Source organism: Cetorhinus maximus, chromosome 10, assembly GCF_964194155.1.
Source record: "Cetorhinus maximus chromosome 10, sCetMax3.hap1.1, whole genome shotgun sequence".
NCBI lineage: Eukaryota > Metazoa > Chordata > Chondrichthyes > Lamniformes > Cetorhinidae > Cetorhinus > Cetorhinus maximus.
The window spans coordinates 23,913,688-23,927,998 of record NC_135888.1 but is presented as its reverse complement, the minus strand read 5'-3'; the positions used below and the strand labels follow the sequence as shown (position 1 = coordinate 23,927,998).

General features: G+C 44.5%; 1 protein-coding gene across 4 annotated transcripts in view; it reads left to right on the top strand.

Moving 5' to 3' along the window:
* LOC144685558 (carnitine O-acetyltransferase-like) overlaps nt 1-13,077 on the top strand; it is a 45,767-nt gene extending 32,690 nt beyond the window's left edge. For 3 of the 4 annotated variants that reach the window (XM_078550191.1, XM_078550192.1, XM_078550194.1), the window contains 6 exons: nt 4,589-4,708; nt 6,046-6,168; nt 8,339-8,474; nt 9,001-9,063; nt 9,318-9,455; nt 9,927-13,077. In XM_078550191.1, the coding sequence (XP_078406317.1) occupies nt 4,589-4,708; nt 6,046-6,168; nt 8,339-8,474; nt 9,001-9,063; nt 9,318-9,455; nt 9,927-10,142 (796 nt within the window). In that variant the 3' untranslated portion in view covers nt 10,143-13,077. The remainder of the gene's footprint in view (nt 1-4,588; nt 4,709-6,045; nt 6,169-8,338; nt 8,475-9,000; nt 9,064-9,317; nt 9,456-9,926) is intronic. The other variant, XM_078550193.1, reaches the window with a different exon arrangement.
* Nucleotides 13,078-14,311: the final 1,234 nt, after the last annotated feature.

Below are 14,311 nucleotides of genomic sequence, written 5' to 3'. Positions count from 1 at the left end.
TTTCAGAATTACCTTCCCTCCTGCGGGGGAGTCCACTCTGACGACTTTATCTGCTAAGCATTCTTCAAATCCCTGGGCCACTAACCTAGCCGTGGCCTTTGTAGATTCCATCCGGTAGGACTTTTTCCGTGCAGACTCACCTATATGACGATGCTGGCTGACCCTATTTGGGACTTCTGAATACACACCAAATCCCCTCCAACTGTCCAACTCCCTCTGTTTAGCCTCCTGTATAGCTTTAACCCCTAATTTGTCAGCCATTACAAACACTTCTCGGTCATGAGGACTCCTGCTATGTTGTTGTAATGGTTCAGCGTTCTCCATTCTACTATGTCGGCTAGATAAGCTGTGCCCCGTACTTGCCTGTTGAAGTCTTTCCAGGCTCCTACTGCTTATCCCGTCAGAGGCCCTATCCACTGTATATGAACGTTTCCTCACATGATCTAGCACTAACTTGGGCTATACTTCCTTATTTTCCATTTTCGTACTGTTTTCTCAGACCATGGCCTTCACCGCTTGTCCATAATCCTGGCTATTCAGCCAATTCTTTTATTTTCCAGTAGATTTTCCTGCCCATCCCACTATTGTTGCATCCCTCCAGTTATCCAGTCCTTCTGATACCTGGGAACCTACTTTGGGCAGCTAACTTCTGGACAAAATAGCCCCTTCCTGTTTATCACAACCGATTTTTCTACCGATATCTAACTCTTGATTCATCATATCATGTCCCTCTGGCTCTGCTCCAAAAATATGGATATGTGATGCACGTGGTGCTTCATCATCTTCTATCACATTCAGTATTCGCAAATTCATGATTAATTCTGATGATCTGTGAAGAATGGGCTTTTATTGTTTGATTCCCATGTTGAATAATCTCAGTTTTCTCTTCACATCCTATAACTTTCCCTAGGCCTTTCCACTCCCTTTACCCCCCCTCTTTCCTAATAAACCAAATCATGTGAAGTAAATTCTACCTCAGAAGGTCTTATGCGGTGTTGCAATGCTCTCCTAATTCTTTCAGAAACCTCAGCTTTGATAAAAGCTTTCCTGTCTGCATGTAAGGCATTTAAGTGAGTAGAAAAAACAGAGCTAAGGTAATTCCTTCAAGAGCAGGGGGTGCACCCCATAGCACTGAAGGCAGCTTCAATACTTTTGTACACCAATTGGTACGGGCTATACCCTTCAACCATTTGCAAAGAATTTTTTGCATGTACTGCCCATGCCAGCGCCATTTGCAACTTGCAATCCAGCCAGCCAGCATCTTATGCAGCATTTTGTCAACTACTATGTGGTTTCTCTGACACAAACCATTGCTGAACAGGCTCCCAGCAGCAGTATTCGTGACCACAATATTCAAATTTTCACACACGTCTCGAAATGTATCATTTGCAAATTTTCCTCCATTATCCATCAGGAATTTCATTTTGACTTTGGAACTCTGCCTCATAAGGCGGGGTCATTAAATATTTTTAAGATGGAGGTAGATAGATTCTTGTTAGGCAAGGCAATCAAAGGTTATCGGGGGTAGATGGGAATGTGGAATTAGAAATACAAACAGATTAGCTATGATCTTATTGAATGGTGGAACAGGCTTGAGGGGCCAAATAGCCTACTTCTCCTATTTCATGTGTATGTTCATTGGTGTTCCTAATCTGGTACCCACCCATTTCTCCACGAGCTTGTCTACAATGGTCTGTTTGTCCTTACCACTTATTGCCATAGGTAGGCTAAATCCAGTCACCACATCTACAAAGGGTTGCAAAAAAAAAACCCCATACCTTTAAATCCATTGCCACCACATCATTAAATTCCTTGGTCAGTGGCAGACTCACACAACAAGACCTGGTGGTATCCTTCGATATTGAACACAAATGTGACATTGAGCCGTAACTTGCTCAATAAGGGGGTCGTATTCTATATCAACCACTCCAGCATCTTGCAAGAGAGCTTTCAATTTCTGTGACACTAGATGTGCAAATTGTCTGTGTAACTTCCAGACAATCCTTCTTTTGTCCGCCAAACTTTTATCCCCAGAAGTTAACAATACTGCTTGGACTCCTCGATGAGAAGTACCTGGCTTTCTCAATGGCAGGCAGTAATGGCCTGATCCTGTAAAATGCAGATCTACAGTTTTCCCCGAACACAATTGCTTTGTCATTCTCCATGTCTAATTTCATCTATGCTTTTTACAATCGAAGACTTGCTCAACAATCGAGGTGTCTCACTAGAGATCATCAGTACTGATGAAAAGACTGATCCCAGCTTTCTTACATGGGAAGACTACTTTTCTAGAAGACGTTAGCGTATTGCCATCCCCAAACCCAAAGCTTCCATACTGCTTAACCTTCCGTCGATCTGCCTCATTGAGGCACTCCAGGTAGCAATTAAGCCAATCCACCCCACACACTATGGAATTGCAACCGCTGTCCAGCACTGTACAGTTGAATGAATCAGCTGATTTTAAACTCCCAGTGACCAACACAATTCCATCATGGCAGTCACCATCATAATTGTCAGTGTTGAAATTATCTATTTCCTTTGCTGTTTCAAAAAACACAACTCTTTTGCTGAGGACAGTTCATTGCACAATGATATTTAGAATCATACCGATAACACTGATTAATCATTCGCTGTGCATTTCTCGGGTTCAAGAGCCTACAGTCGCCATCCCAGATTGATTCTCAAACTGGCAAAAAGTATAACCGTCTTCAGACCGTCTTTGTACTGAAATCTGCTAATACTTTGGTGATCTCGAACTTCAGTGACCATGGCATCTTCTGTCCTTTGCTCTACAGCAGAGTTGTCTGTATTTGATAGGGAAATAGCTGGAAATGACTGCTTTTCCAGAAATATTTTTAGGGCAGCAGCCATCTGGTCTAGGAGCGAGTCTTTTCCATGGAATTGAAACCCCGTCAAAACCAAAAATCTGTCGACATGAGAAATGCGTGAACAGTCCAGTAATTTGAAAGCCAGTATGGACTCCAGGATTTCAAGGTTGAACTTTTTCAGTCTCTTATAGCACTTATCAAAGTCCCTAATGTATTCCTCCAGGGACTGATTGTCTGTTTTCCTAAATCTATCAAAAGTTGACCATACTTCATATGCTTCCCACAAATCATCCTTTTTGTAAAACTTATCCAAAAATTGTAATAGAAGGGTGGATTAACCCTTCTATTACAATTTTTGGATAAGTTTTACCGCGGAGGGATTACTCCTCAGTGTCCAAGTCAGCCACATCCAATTCTGAAAATACTTTACCTGCAATAAGCAAGATTAGGAGTAATGACAAAGCCAAGGCCATACCTTGCTTCCTCAGTGATAACAAGGTAACCCGTGCACACATTTCAATGTCATTTTTTCTTTGCTGATGTGGTTCCACCTCTGTACGTTAAGACAGGTTTATTTCCAATCCTGTAAAGACACAGTCTCGTCCCATTTCCCCCAACACCCAGTGTGAACACCTTTTTGTACTCTTGTAATGAAGGCCTAATACTTCCCCAGTCGGGGACAGCTGCTCTTCATTACCAGCTTAAAGCATGCACTCTAGTGCAGCACAATTCCAACGTTAACAAGGTGGTGGTGAGCTGCCTTCTTGGACCGCTGCAGTTCCTGTGGTTAGGTACACCCACCGTGCTGTTAGGGAGGGAGTTCCAGGATTTTGACCCAATGAGAATGAAGGAACGGCGATATTTTTCCAAGTCAGCAAAGTGGTAATGACAAGATAATCTGTTTTAGAGAGAGTGATGCTAGTTGAAGGATAAATATTGGCCAGGTCACTAGGGAGAACTCCCCTGCGCTTCTTCAAAATAGTGGCAGAGAAATCTTTTACATTCACCTGAGAGGGCAGATGGGGCCTCAGTTTAACAACTCATCTAAAAGACAGGCAACTCTGACACTGCAGCATACCCCCTCAGTACTGACCCTCCAACAACATTGCATTCCCTCAGCACTGACCCTCCAACACAGCGCATTGGCCCTCTGACTGTGCTCTTCCACTTAAAGGACAAGTGAGATATGAAGATGGTAGATATTGACACTGGCAACTGAGAGATGGTTGCTGACAGCCATGACTTCTGAAAGCTAACTGTTTTGAAGGGCATTGGAAGAGGTGAGCAGAAACAAAAAGCTCAGCGGGCTGATTTGAGGGCCCAGAGAAAACAGAGGCCAGCAAATTGTGCATCTTCTCACTCTGCAGTAAATAGGCAGAGACTGCCATGTCAGAGTGGAGCTCCAGAGTCAACCACCACACACAAACCATCGTCTTGCAAGACGGAATGCTGCCAAAATAATAAATCCAACCGGGAATTCAGGAGAAACGTCTTTACCCAGAGAGTCGTGAGAATGTGGAACTCACTACCACGGGGAGTGGTTGAGGTGAATAGTATAGATATATTTAAGGGGAAGCTGGATAAACACATGAAGGAGAAAAGAATAGAAGGATATGGTGATGGGGTGAGATGAAGAGAGGTGGGAGGTTTGTGGGGAGCTTAAACACGCATGGAGCAGATGGGATGAATGGCCTGTTTCTGTGCTGTCGACTCTACACAATCCCTAAATAAGCAAACACTCAGTGTCTCTTCGATTTCAGCAACAGCTCAGTGATGGTTCGCTCTCCGATGATTCCACTGGCCATGCCCCGGAAGCTCCGTTTCAACATCACTCCTGACATAAAGGGAGACATCGAAAAAGCAAAGCAGAACCTCAACATGTGAGTTTTTTTTTTCTTGATATTCATTCTTGGTCTGTGGATGTTGTTGGCTAGGCCAGCATTTATTGCCCATCTCTAATCGCCCTTGAGAAGGTGGTGGTGAGCTGCCTTCTTGAACCGCTGCAGTCCATGTGGTGTAGGTACACCCACTGTGCTGTTAGGGAGGGAGTTCCAATATTTTGATCCAGCAACAGTGAAGGAACGGTGATATATTTCCAAGTCAGGATGGTGAGTGACTTGTACGAGACATTGGTGGGACCACACCTGGAGTATTGTTTACACTTTTAGTCACCTTACCTAAGGAAGGATATACTCGCCATAGAGGGAGCGCAACAGAGTTCACTAGATTGTTTTTTGAAATGAGAGGACTTTCCTGTGAGGTGTGATAAAGATAATTGGCTTATACTCTCTTAAGTTTAGAAGAATGAGAAGTGATCTCATTGAGACCCTCTGAGGGGGTTTGACAGGGTCGATGCTGAGAGGCTGTTTTCCCTCTGGCTGGCAGTCTAGAACACGGAGGCACAGTCTCAGGTTTAGATGGTGGCCATTAGGACTGAGATGAGGAGAAATTTCTTCACTCAGGGTGGTGAATCTTTACAATTCCCTATCCCAGAGAACTGTGGCTGCTCGGTCATTTGAGTATATTCAAGACTGAGATCGATAGATTTTTGGGTATTAAGGAAAATGGTGATAAAGCCAGAAAGTGGAGTTGAGGCATATCAACCAAGATTGTATTGAATGGTGGAGCAGGCTTAAGGGGCCGAATGGCCTACTGCTGCTCCTATTTTTAAATTCTAATATTACTTCTGTTTAACTTGGAGAATTAGATGAAATCAACTGTGGAAAGTGTTATATATTATTTTGGAGGCAGTTTCTCTGGTGATTTGATAGGTACGTATGTTGGACCAGGCCCCCAGGTCCAGTCCCTCATACCAACACCCCAAAGCACAACAACTGCAGGGGGAGGAGAGGTTAGGGATGAAGGTGGTGTCACTGCAATTAGCCTCAATGGCCCCAGGCTACAGGGGTGGGGAGGGGTGGTGGTGAAGAGAAAAATCAACCAGGGTTCCTGTCTCATTGCTATCTAATGACCCCAGCTGGAAAGTGTGTGCATGCCCTGTGAAGGCACAGCTGTGATGTCCCATGCAGTTGAATAGCCCGTAGGCACACATGATCTGAGCTTGTACATGTAGTATGGCCATTTACAGGAGGACCAGCAAGAGTTAGATTGTATCCTGACAGAAGTTGATGAATTTGCAGGAGAGCTAAGAGGTTGGGATCAATGAAGGGCTATGTTGACAGTAATGACACTAATGATTATCTTTATTTCTCACTAGGATGGTGCGTGATGTGGATATAAAATGTTTCATGTTCCACCACTTTGGAAAAGATTTTGTGAAGTCCCAGAAGATGAGCCCGGATGCCTTTATCCAGCTCGCTCTGCAGCTAGCTTATTACAGGTGTGAAAATCATCACTCCAGACCCATTCTGTTCAATTGTTCCTCACCTGTCCGGTACATAGATTAATACAGCACAGAAGGAGGCCATTGGGCTCATTGTGCCTGTGCCAGCTCTCTGAAAGAACTATCCAGTTATCCCTGCTCTTCTCCCCATAGCTTCGCAAATTTTCCCCTTCGAGTATTCATCCAGTTCCCCATTGAAAATTATGACTTTCACCGGCCTTTCAGGCAGCACATTCCAGATCACAACAACTCGCTGCATTTAAAAAAAAACACTCCTCTTTCCTCTGGTTAATGCCAATTGTCTTAAATCTATCTGTCTCTGGTTATTGACAGTGGAAACAGTTTCTCCTTATTTACTCTATCAAAACCCATCAATTTTGAACACTTCTATTAAATCTCCCCTTAACTACCTCCTCTGCTCTAAGGAGAACAATCCCAGAATCATAGAATTGTTATGGTGTAGAAGGAGGCCATTTGGCCCATCATGTCTGCACCAGCTTTCTGAGCATTTTAACTTAGTACTAATCTCCTGCCTTTTCCCCATAACCCTGCACATTGGTTTTATTTAAATAATCGTCCAATACCCTCTTGAAAGCCTCCATCAGACTTCCAGGCAGTGCATTCAAGCTTTTTCTCACCTCGTATTTTCTTCTTTTGCAAAACACTTTAAAATTGTGCCCTCTGGTTCTCCATCCGTTTACGAGCGGGAACAGTTTCTCCCTATCTACTCTGTCCAGGCCCCGCATTATTTTGAAAACATATATCAAGTCTCCTCTCCAAGGAAAACAGTCCCAACTTCTCCAATCTTTCCTCATAACTGAAGTGTCTCATCCCTGGAACGATTCTTGTAAACCTCTTCTGCACTCTCCAATGCGTTCACATCCTTCCTATAGTGTGGCACCCAGAACTATACACAATACTCCAGCTGAGGTCTAACTAGTGTCTTATATAAGTTCATCATAATCTCCCTGCTCTTGTACTCTATTAATGAAGCCTAGAATACTGTATGCTTTAGAAACAGCTCTCTCTACCTGTCCTGCCACTTTTAATGACTTATGTACATATACACCCAGGTCCCTCTGCTCCTGCACAGCTTCTCCCATCTCTCCACATTACTTCATTCCTGGTACCATTCTAGTAATTCTCCTCTACCCCTTGTCTAAGGCCTTGACATTCTGAAGTGTGATGCCCAGAAGTGGATACAATACTGTAGCTGAGGCCTGATCAGTGATTTATAATGGTTTAGCATAATTTGATTTTTATATTCTGTTTATAAAGCCCAGGATCCTGTATGTTTTTTATTTAATAGCTTTACAAATTTTTAGGATTTTTTTTTTCAAAGAAAACTTACAAGTAACCGGTGTCCCATTCTGGGACTGTGCGATTGTGCTGCCTGCCTCTGCTCAGTCTGTAACATGGGCTAATTTTTAAAAAAACGGTTGCTGAGTTCCAGAGTAGGATGACCCAAAATCCAGTACCCTCCTGCACTCCCATTTTCATTCATACCTCCCGTCCAATGTAACCAATCCAACGTTGTTTGGGGTTGGTGCAAATGTTATTTCTGCATCTTTGAACAAAAGGTGGTGATTCAGGCTCTCATGCCTGTTCTGCCATTCAGGTAGATAATTGCTGATCTGTATCTTAATTCCATCTGCCCGCCTTGGTTCTGTAACCTCATTTCGTGTTTAATTATTCATATACTGAATTCCAAAATGATATTTGAAAATAAGAGAATTGTGATTGCACAACATCTTATCACATCTCTCACAAATATGCAGATAGTTGGAGTACAGTGACTTTTTTGCATTCTTTCATGGGATGTGAGTGTTGCTGTTTGATGGGCTGGACATTTGAATGGCAAGAGGCCATATGTTAACCTCCAGGACTAAATCCAACCAAAGCTGTGAACCCTTAACCAGAGGACAGCTGGGACATGTGGCCTGTACTCATCCTCATCTCCCCCACTCCCCTGGAAATAATCACCTTCATGAGGAGGGATGTGGGGAGGATGGATAAAGGAAAGGCACCATTACTGCATGAGCTTCCCAAACCCAATGCTGAGCTCCCGACAGTCATCTATACTTGTGCGTGCCCCACCCCCACCAAGCAGGGGATGAGCAGGAATCCACCCCCCTCATCATCTTTCTGTGCTTATGTCTCACCTCAGGATTTATGGGGAGCCGTGTGCAACCTATGAAAGTGCCTCCCTGCGGATGTTTCACCTTGGTCGCACCGACACAATCCGCTCAGCAACGGTCGAATCCTCAGTCTTTGTCCGGGCCATGGATAATCCTGAGTTCCAGGTACATGAACCTTCAAAATATCATCTCTTCTGGGGGCTAAGATTGTAATAACTTGGAAATTCTGCTGGTTGACAGTGTTGGTATCATGCAGTCTAGCTGGGGAGAAACTGTCTGGAGGATCAGGAATCGAGGGCATGGATTGAAAATAATTAACAGGAGAGGAGAATTTATTTTTACCCATTGATTGTGATCTGGAATGCACTGCCTGAAAGGGCAGTGGAAGCAGCTTCAATAGAAATGTCCTCTTCCCATAAATCACCCAGAGTATTTTATTGTGATCTCTCTCTGCTTCCCCTCTACGCTCCTGGGAAGGGGACTGATGTTATATAATGTTAAAGTGCTATGTAAATGTAAGGTGTTGTTTTTAGCAGTGGTCACCAGGAGTCAGTAAGAAGCTGTCACTTCCAATGTGAAGCTGTTGTTCCCTTCTCCAGCTGCTGACAGTCCTACTCTAAGTGTTTGTGAAGTCATTTTTAGTTCACGTGCACTTTGGCTGTAAGTTGTTCTGTTTTGATTCTGTGTTTAGAATCAGCAAAAGGTGGCGTTGGTGAGAAAAGCTGTTCAGTCGCACAGAACCTACACTGATACGGTAAGAGAGTTTACTGGTCCGTTATTCTGGTCATCGTGTCTTCACTTCCTCCCAAACACCCCTTCAGCAGCTCTTAATTCTCTAAAACCTCTAATCCTGTTCTTGTATTTGGAAAGACTGTTCCAACTTTTGTCTCACTCAAGAGTTTAACATCTGTGGAGGATGAGGTAATGGGATGGGAGGGTGACTGCAGTGCTTTGGGGTAGCAGGGGTACTGAGTACCAGCCTATGCTCATGTCTGTTCTTCCTTTCAGGCAATAAGAGGCCAAGCCATCGATAGACACTTACTGGGTCTTAAACTTCAGGCTATAGAGGATCTAGTTCGAATCCCTGAGATCTTCATGGACACATCCTATGCTGTCGCTTTTCATTTCAATTTATCAACCAGTCAGGTGAGGCATTCACTTTCCACCTTGTGCAGGACCCACAAAAGTTTCACCCTAGGTAGACGAGGCCCCTAATCGTGGCTGTGCCCAGCGAGAGTTGGAGAATCAAAAAGCAATTTTCACCTATCTACCCTTAGGTTAGAATTCTCTCACTCACTCTTGCTCAGTGGAAAGTGAAAGAAAAAGGGACTCGTATTTATATAGCACCTTTCACAACCGTAGGATGACCCTGAAGCAGTAGTGGAGGAGATGGAGAATGACTGCAGATTATCACCAGGTTTGGCCCCAACTGTGCTTGGCAATGTTGGAGAAACTCAAAAGGATTTGGGAGGGACGAGGGGAGAAGGAACTGGCAGGTGGAACACACTATAGGAGAACAGCATTTGGGGTGAGGTGGTGAAGGTTCCATCTTTGCTTTGAGGAGGGATAAAGAGGAAGAGGAACATTGTAATTGTGAGGTCTGCTCTCTCCATTTAGGTCCCTGCTAAAACTGACTGCCTCATGTGCTTTGGTCCTACCGTGCCAGATGGTTATGGCGTGTGTTACAACCCCATGGACGCCCACATCAACTTTGCAGTGTCTGCTTTCAACAGCTGTGCAGAGACCAACGCAGCTAAACTGGTTCACTATCTAGAGCAGGCCTTAGTCGATATGAGGGGGCTGCTCATGCAGACTCCCAGCTCAAAGCTCTGAAGCATCCAAGTAATGGAACAGGATGGATCAACCAAAAAATTCCAGAACAAAATCAGCACTCAATCCCAGCACTACAATATGTGGGTGGGATTGTTTGCCAAATGTTAGTGTGAACATATTATCCAGAAGAGGTTATATATGAAAAAAAATGCTTTTTAAAGACAATTGTCAAAGATTATACTTTTTAGAAAAGGAGGAGTGTTTGTTTAGATGGTGAATGATGCCCTGGTATTCCAATGAAGAGGGCTTGCTTCCTCTCCCCAAAAAGTGTATCAGTGGTCTACAATTCCGGATGAGTACCAGTACCTCCCTTACAATAGGAGCGCATCAAGCCAGTGCAGTCTTGTGCTGATAATGGTTGTGAACACCAGGATAGTAATCATCAGAGGTTGGTTTTCCTCTTGCAGGCTCACATGCTGCCCCACACCCACCCAAGACATTTGAGTGGTTATCACACTATTACCCATCCTGATGTTTAATAAGATTACTCAGCATAGTCCAGGGACTGATCTGAGGGACACAGGACTTGGGCAGGTGTAGGCCATTCAGCCCTTCAAGCCTGCTCCACCATTCAATAAGATCATGGCTGATCTGGTTGTGGTCTCGACTTTACTTTGTCTACCCACCCCCATAACCCTTGACTCCCTTGTTTATCAAAAATCTGTCTAACTCAGCCTTGAGTAAATTCAATGACTCCAGCCTCCACTGCTCTCTGGGGAAGAGGAGAACTCCACAGACAAATGACCCTGAGAAAAAGTTTTTCCTCATCTCAGTCTTAAACTGTGTCCCCTAGTTCTAGTCTCTCCCACAAACATCCTCCCAGTATCCACCCTGTCAAATACCCTCAGGATCTTCTATTTTTCAATAAGATCACCTTTCATTCTTCTAAACTCCAATGGGTATAGGCCCAACCTGCTCAACCTTTCCTCTTAAGATAAGCCCCTCATCCCAGAAATGAGTAAGTGAACCTTCTCTGAACTGCTTCTAGTCTGTAAGCCGTTTTTCAATCTAAACACATCAGCTTGTCTAAATTAGTTAATGTAATTGAAGAGCCGGAGCACAAACAGCTGCACAAAAACTACATTTCTCATTTTAATGTGAACAGGAGAGTGAATTATTCACATGAACCCACTGCTGTAATAACTCTTTAGAACGAGTGTTCAGGGAGGGCTTGTGCCACACATTGATGCTACAAAAATAACACCAGAATTATCAGTGGCTTCAAGTTACCCAGGGGGTTCAAATAGTTGTATATTTTTAACTATAATCCAAAAATTTTGGTCTGAACATTAATGAAACAATCCAGTGGCAATGTTTACAATCAAAAATTTTGAAAGAAATTGAATATTCAAGATTCAGTTGGCTGGGTGGCTCTCTATTAAGATAATTTTTTTTTGCACTATGTACTTTCCCCCAGCCTCCACCCAACATCTTATTAACAGAGAAACTGCTGCTTTCAGCTGGCCGGTTAAGAAACAAAAATAGATCCCGAGTATTGTCTGGCTGTTATCCTCAAAATAGGCATGGTGTGAACACTTGCGTTGTGCTTACAGAGAGCTGTGAGCCAAGTACAATATGTTACTGATGCAAGTATGCAGTTATACAGAAAGCATAGGGGTCCTTTAAAAATGAATGGAAGGCGTGAAATGAATGTGGTGTCAGAAACTGGCTGCCCAAAAGGGTGGTGAAAGCAATTTGAAAAGAATATATACTTGAAAATGAAAAATTTGCAGGGCTATGGGGGAAGAGGAGGGTCAGAGGGACTAATTGGATAACTCTTTCAAAGAGTCAGCACAGACCACAAACATAGACCAGAAACTTAACTGGACCAGAGACTGGGAATTTTGCAGCGAGTGACTCACCTAACTTCCAAAACCTTTCCACCATCTACAAGGAGGGAGTGTGATGAAATACTCCTATTGCCTGAATACAGCTCCAACAACACTCAAAGTGGGCACTATCCAGGACAAAAGAGCTTGCTTGATTTGGAACCCATCCACTACTTTGAACATTCAATCTTTCCATTATTGGCATACAAGATGCACAGCAACAACTTGCCAAGGCTCCTTCAACAGCACTTTCCAAACCCCCAAACTCGACCACCTGGAAGAACAAGTCACGTACCATCCTGAATTGGAACAATAACACCGTTCCCTCACTGTGGCTGGATCAAAATCCTGGAATTCCCTTCCTAACAGCAGTGTGGGGTGTACCTACCATACATGCTGCAATGGTTCAAGGTAGTAGCTCAATAGCACCTTCTGCTGATCAGTTATGGGTGGGCACTAAGTTGTGGCCTCATCAGTGAAAGCCACATCCTGAAAATGAGTAAAAAGAGACACAATGGGTTGAATGACCGTCCTCCACCCCGTGCTGTGCGATTCTATCTAGCTCCTAGTGAGAAAAGCTCACGTTATCACCTCTCAACAAATTTAAAGTTTTTCAAAATCCAGCATATCTACTGCTTTGCTCTTATTAAAAATAAGTCAAATTAAGAAGGGAAGACAGTGTTTCCAGACAGGGGTAATAGGACTGTAGATCAAGTCATGAAGGAAGCTCATTGAAGCAAACAGTATAAATAGATTCAAGAGATAATTGAATGTTCTAAATTATTAACATGAATTGGAGCTGAACTGGCAGGGGTGGGATAGAAAATTGCCATGCTGATATATGAGATGGCATTCGTGAGGTTGAACAGTGTAGAGGGAGCTTTACTCTGCATCTAACCCATGCTGTACTTGCCCTGGGAGTATTCCATTGTCACACTGACTTCTCACCTTGGACGTCCAATCCCTCTACACCTCCATCCCCCACCGGGATGGTCTGGTGGCTCTCCGCTTCTTCCTCGGACAGAGGCCCGAACAATCCCCATCCACCACTACTCTCCTCCGTCTGGGTGAACTTGTTCTCACACTGAACAATTTCTCCTTTAACCCCTCTCACTTCCTCCAAATAAAAGGTGTGGTTGTGGGTACCCACATGGGCCTCCAGCTATGCCTGTCTCTTTATGGGGTATGTGGAATATTCCTTGTTCCAGTTCTACTCCGGCCCCCTCCCACAACTCTTTCTCCGGTACATCGATGATTACTTCGGTGCTGCTTCATGCTCTCGTCGGGACCTGGAAAAATTTATTAACTTTGCTTCCAATCTCCACCCCTCCATCATTTTCACATGGTCCATCTCTGACACTTCCCTTCCCTTCCTTGACCTCTCTGTCTCAATTTCTGTTGTTAGACTGTGCACCAATATCCATTACAAGCCTACCGACTCCCACAGCTACCTCGACTACAGCTCCTCACACCCCGCTTCCTGTAAGGACTCCATCCCATTCTCTCAGTTCCTTCGCCTCCGTCGCATCTGTTCTGATGATGCCACTTTCAAAAACAGTTCCTCTGACATGTCCTCCTTCTTCCTTAACCGAGGTTTTCCACCCACGGTGGTTGACAGGGCCTTCAACAGTGTCCGGCCCATCTCCCGCGCATCCACCCTCACGCCTTCTCCTCCCTCCCAGAAACATGATAGGGTCCCCCTTGTCCTCACTTATCACCCCACCAGCCTCCGCATTCAAAGGATCATTTCCGCCAACTCCAGCATGATGCCACCACCAAACACATCTTCCCTTCACACCCCCTGGTGGCATTCCGTAGGGATCGTTCCCTCTGTGACACTCTGGTCCACTCCTCCATCACCCCCTACTCCTCAACCCCCTCCCACAGCACCTTCCCATGCGGCCGCAGAATATGCAACACCTGCCCCTTCACTTCCTCTCTCCTCACCGTCCAAGGACCCAAACGCTCCTTTCAAGTGAAGCAGCTTTTCACTTGCACTTCCCTCAACTTAGTCTACTGCATTCGTTGCTCCCAATGCAGTTTCCTCTACATTGGAGAGACCAAACTGGGTGACCACTTTGCAGAACACCTTCGGTCTGTCCGCAAGCATTACCCAGACCTCCCTGTCACTTGCCATTTCAACACTCCACCCTGCTCTCTTGCCCACATGTCTGTCCTTGGCTTGCTGCATTGTTCCAGTGAAGCTCAACGCAAACTGGAGGAACAGCACCTCATCTTCCGACTAGGCACTTTACAGCCTTCCGGACTGAATATTGAGTTCAACAATTTTAGATCTTGAACTCTCTCCTCCATCCCCACCCCCTTTCCATTTCTTCCCCC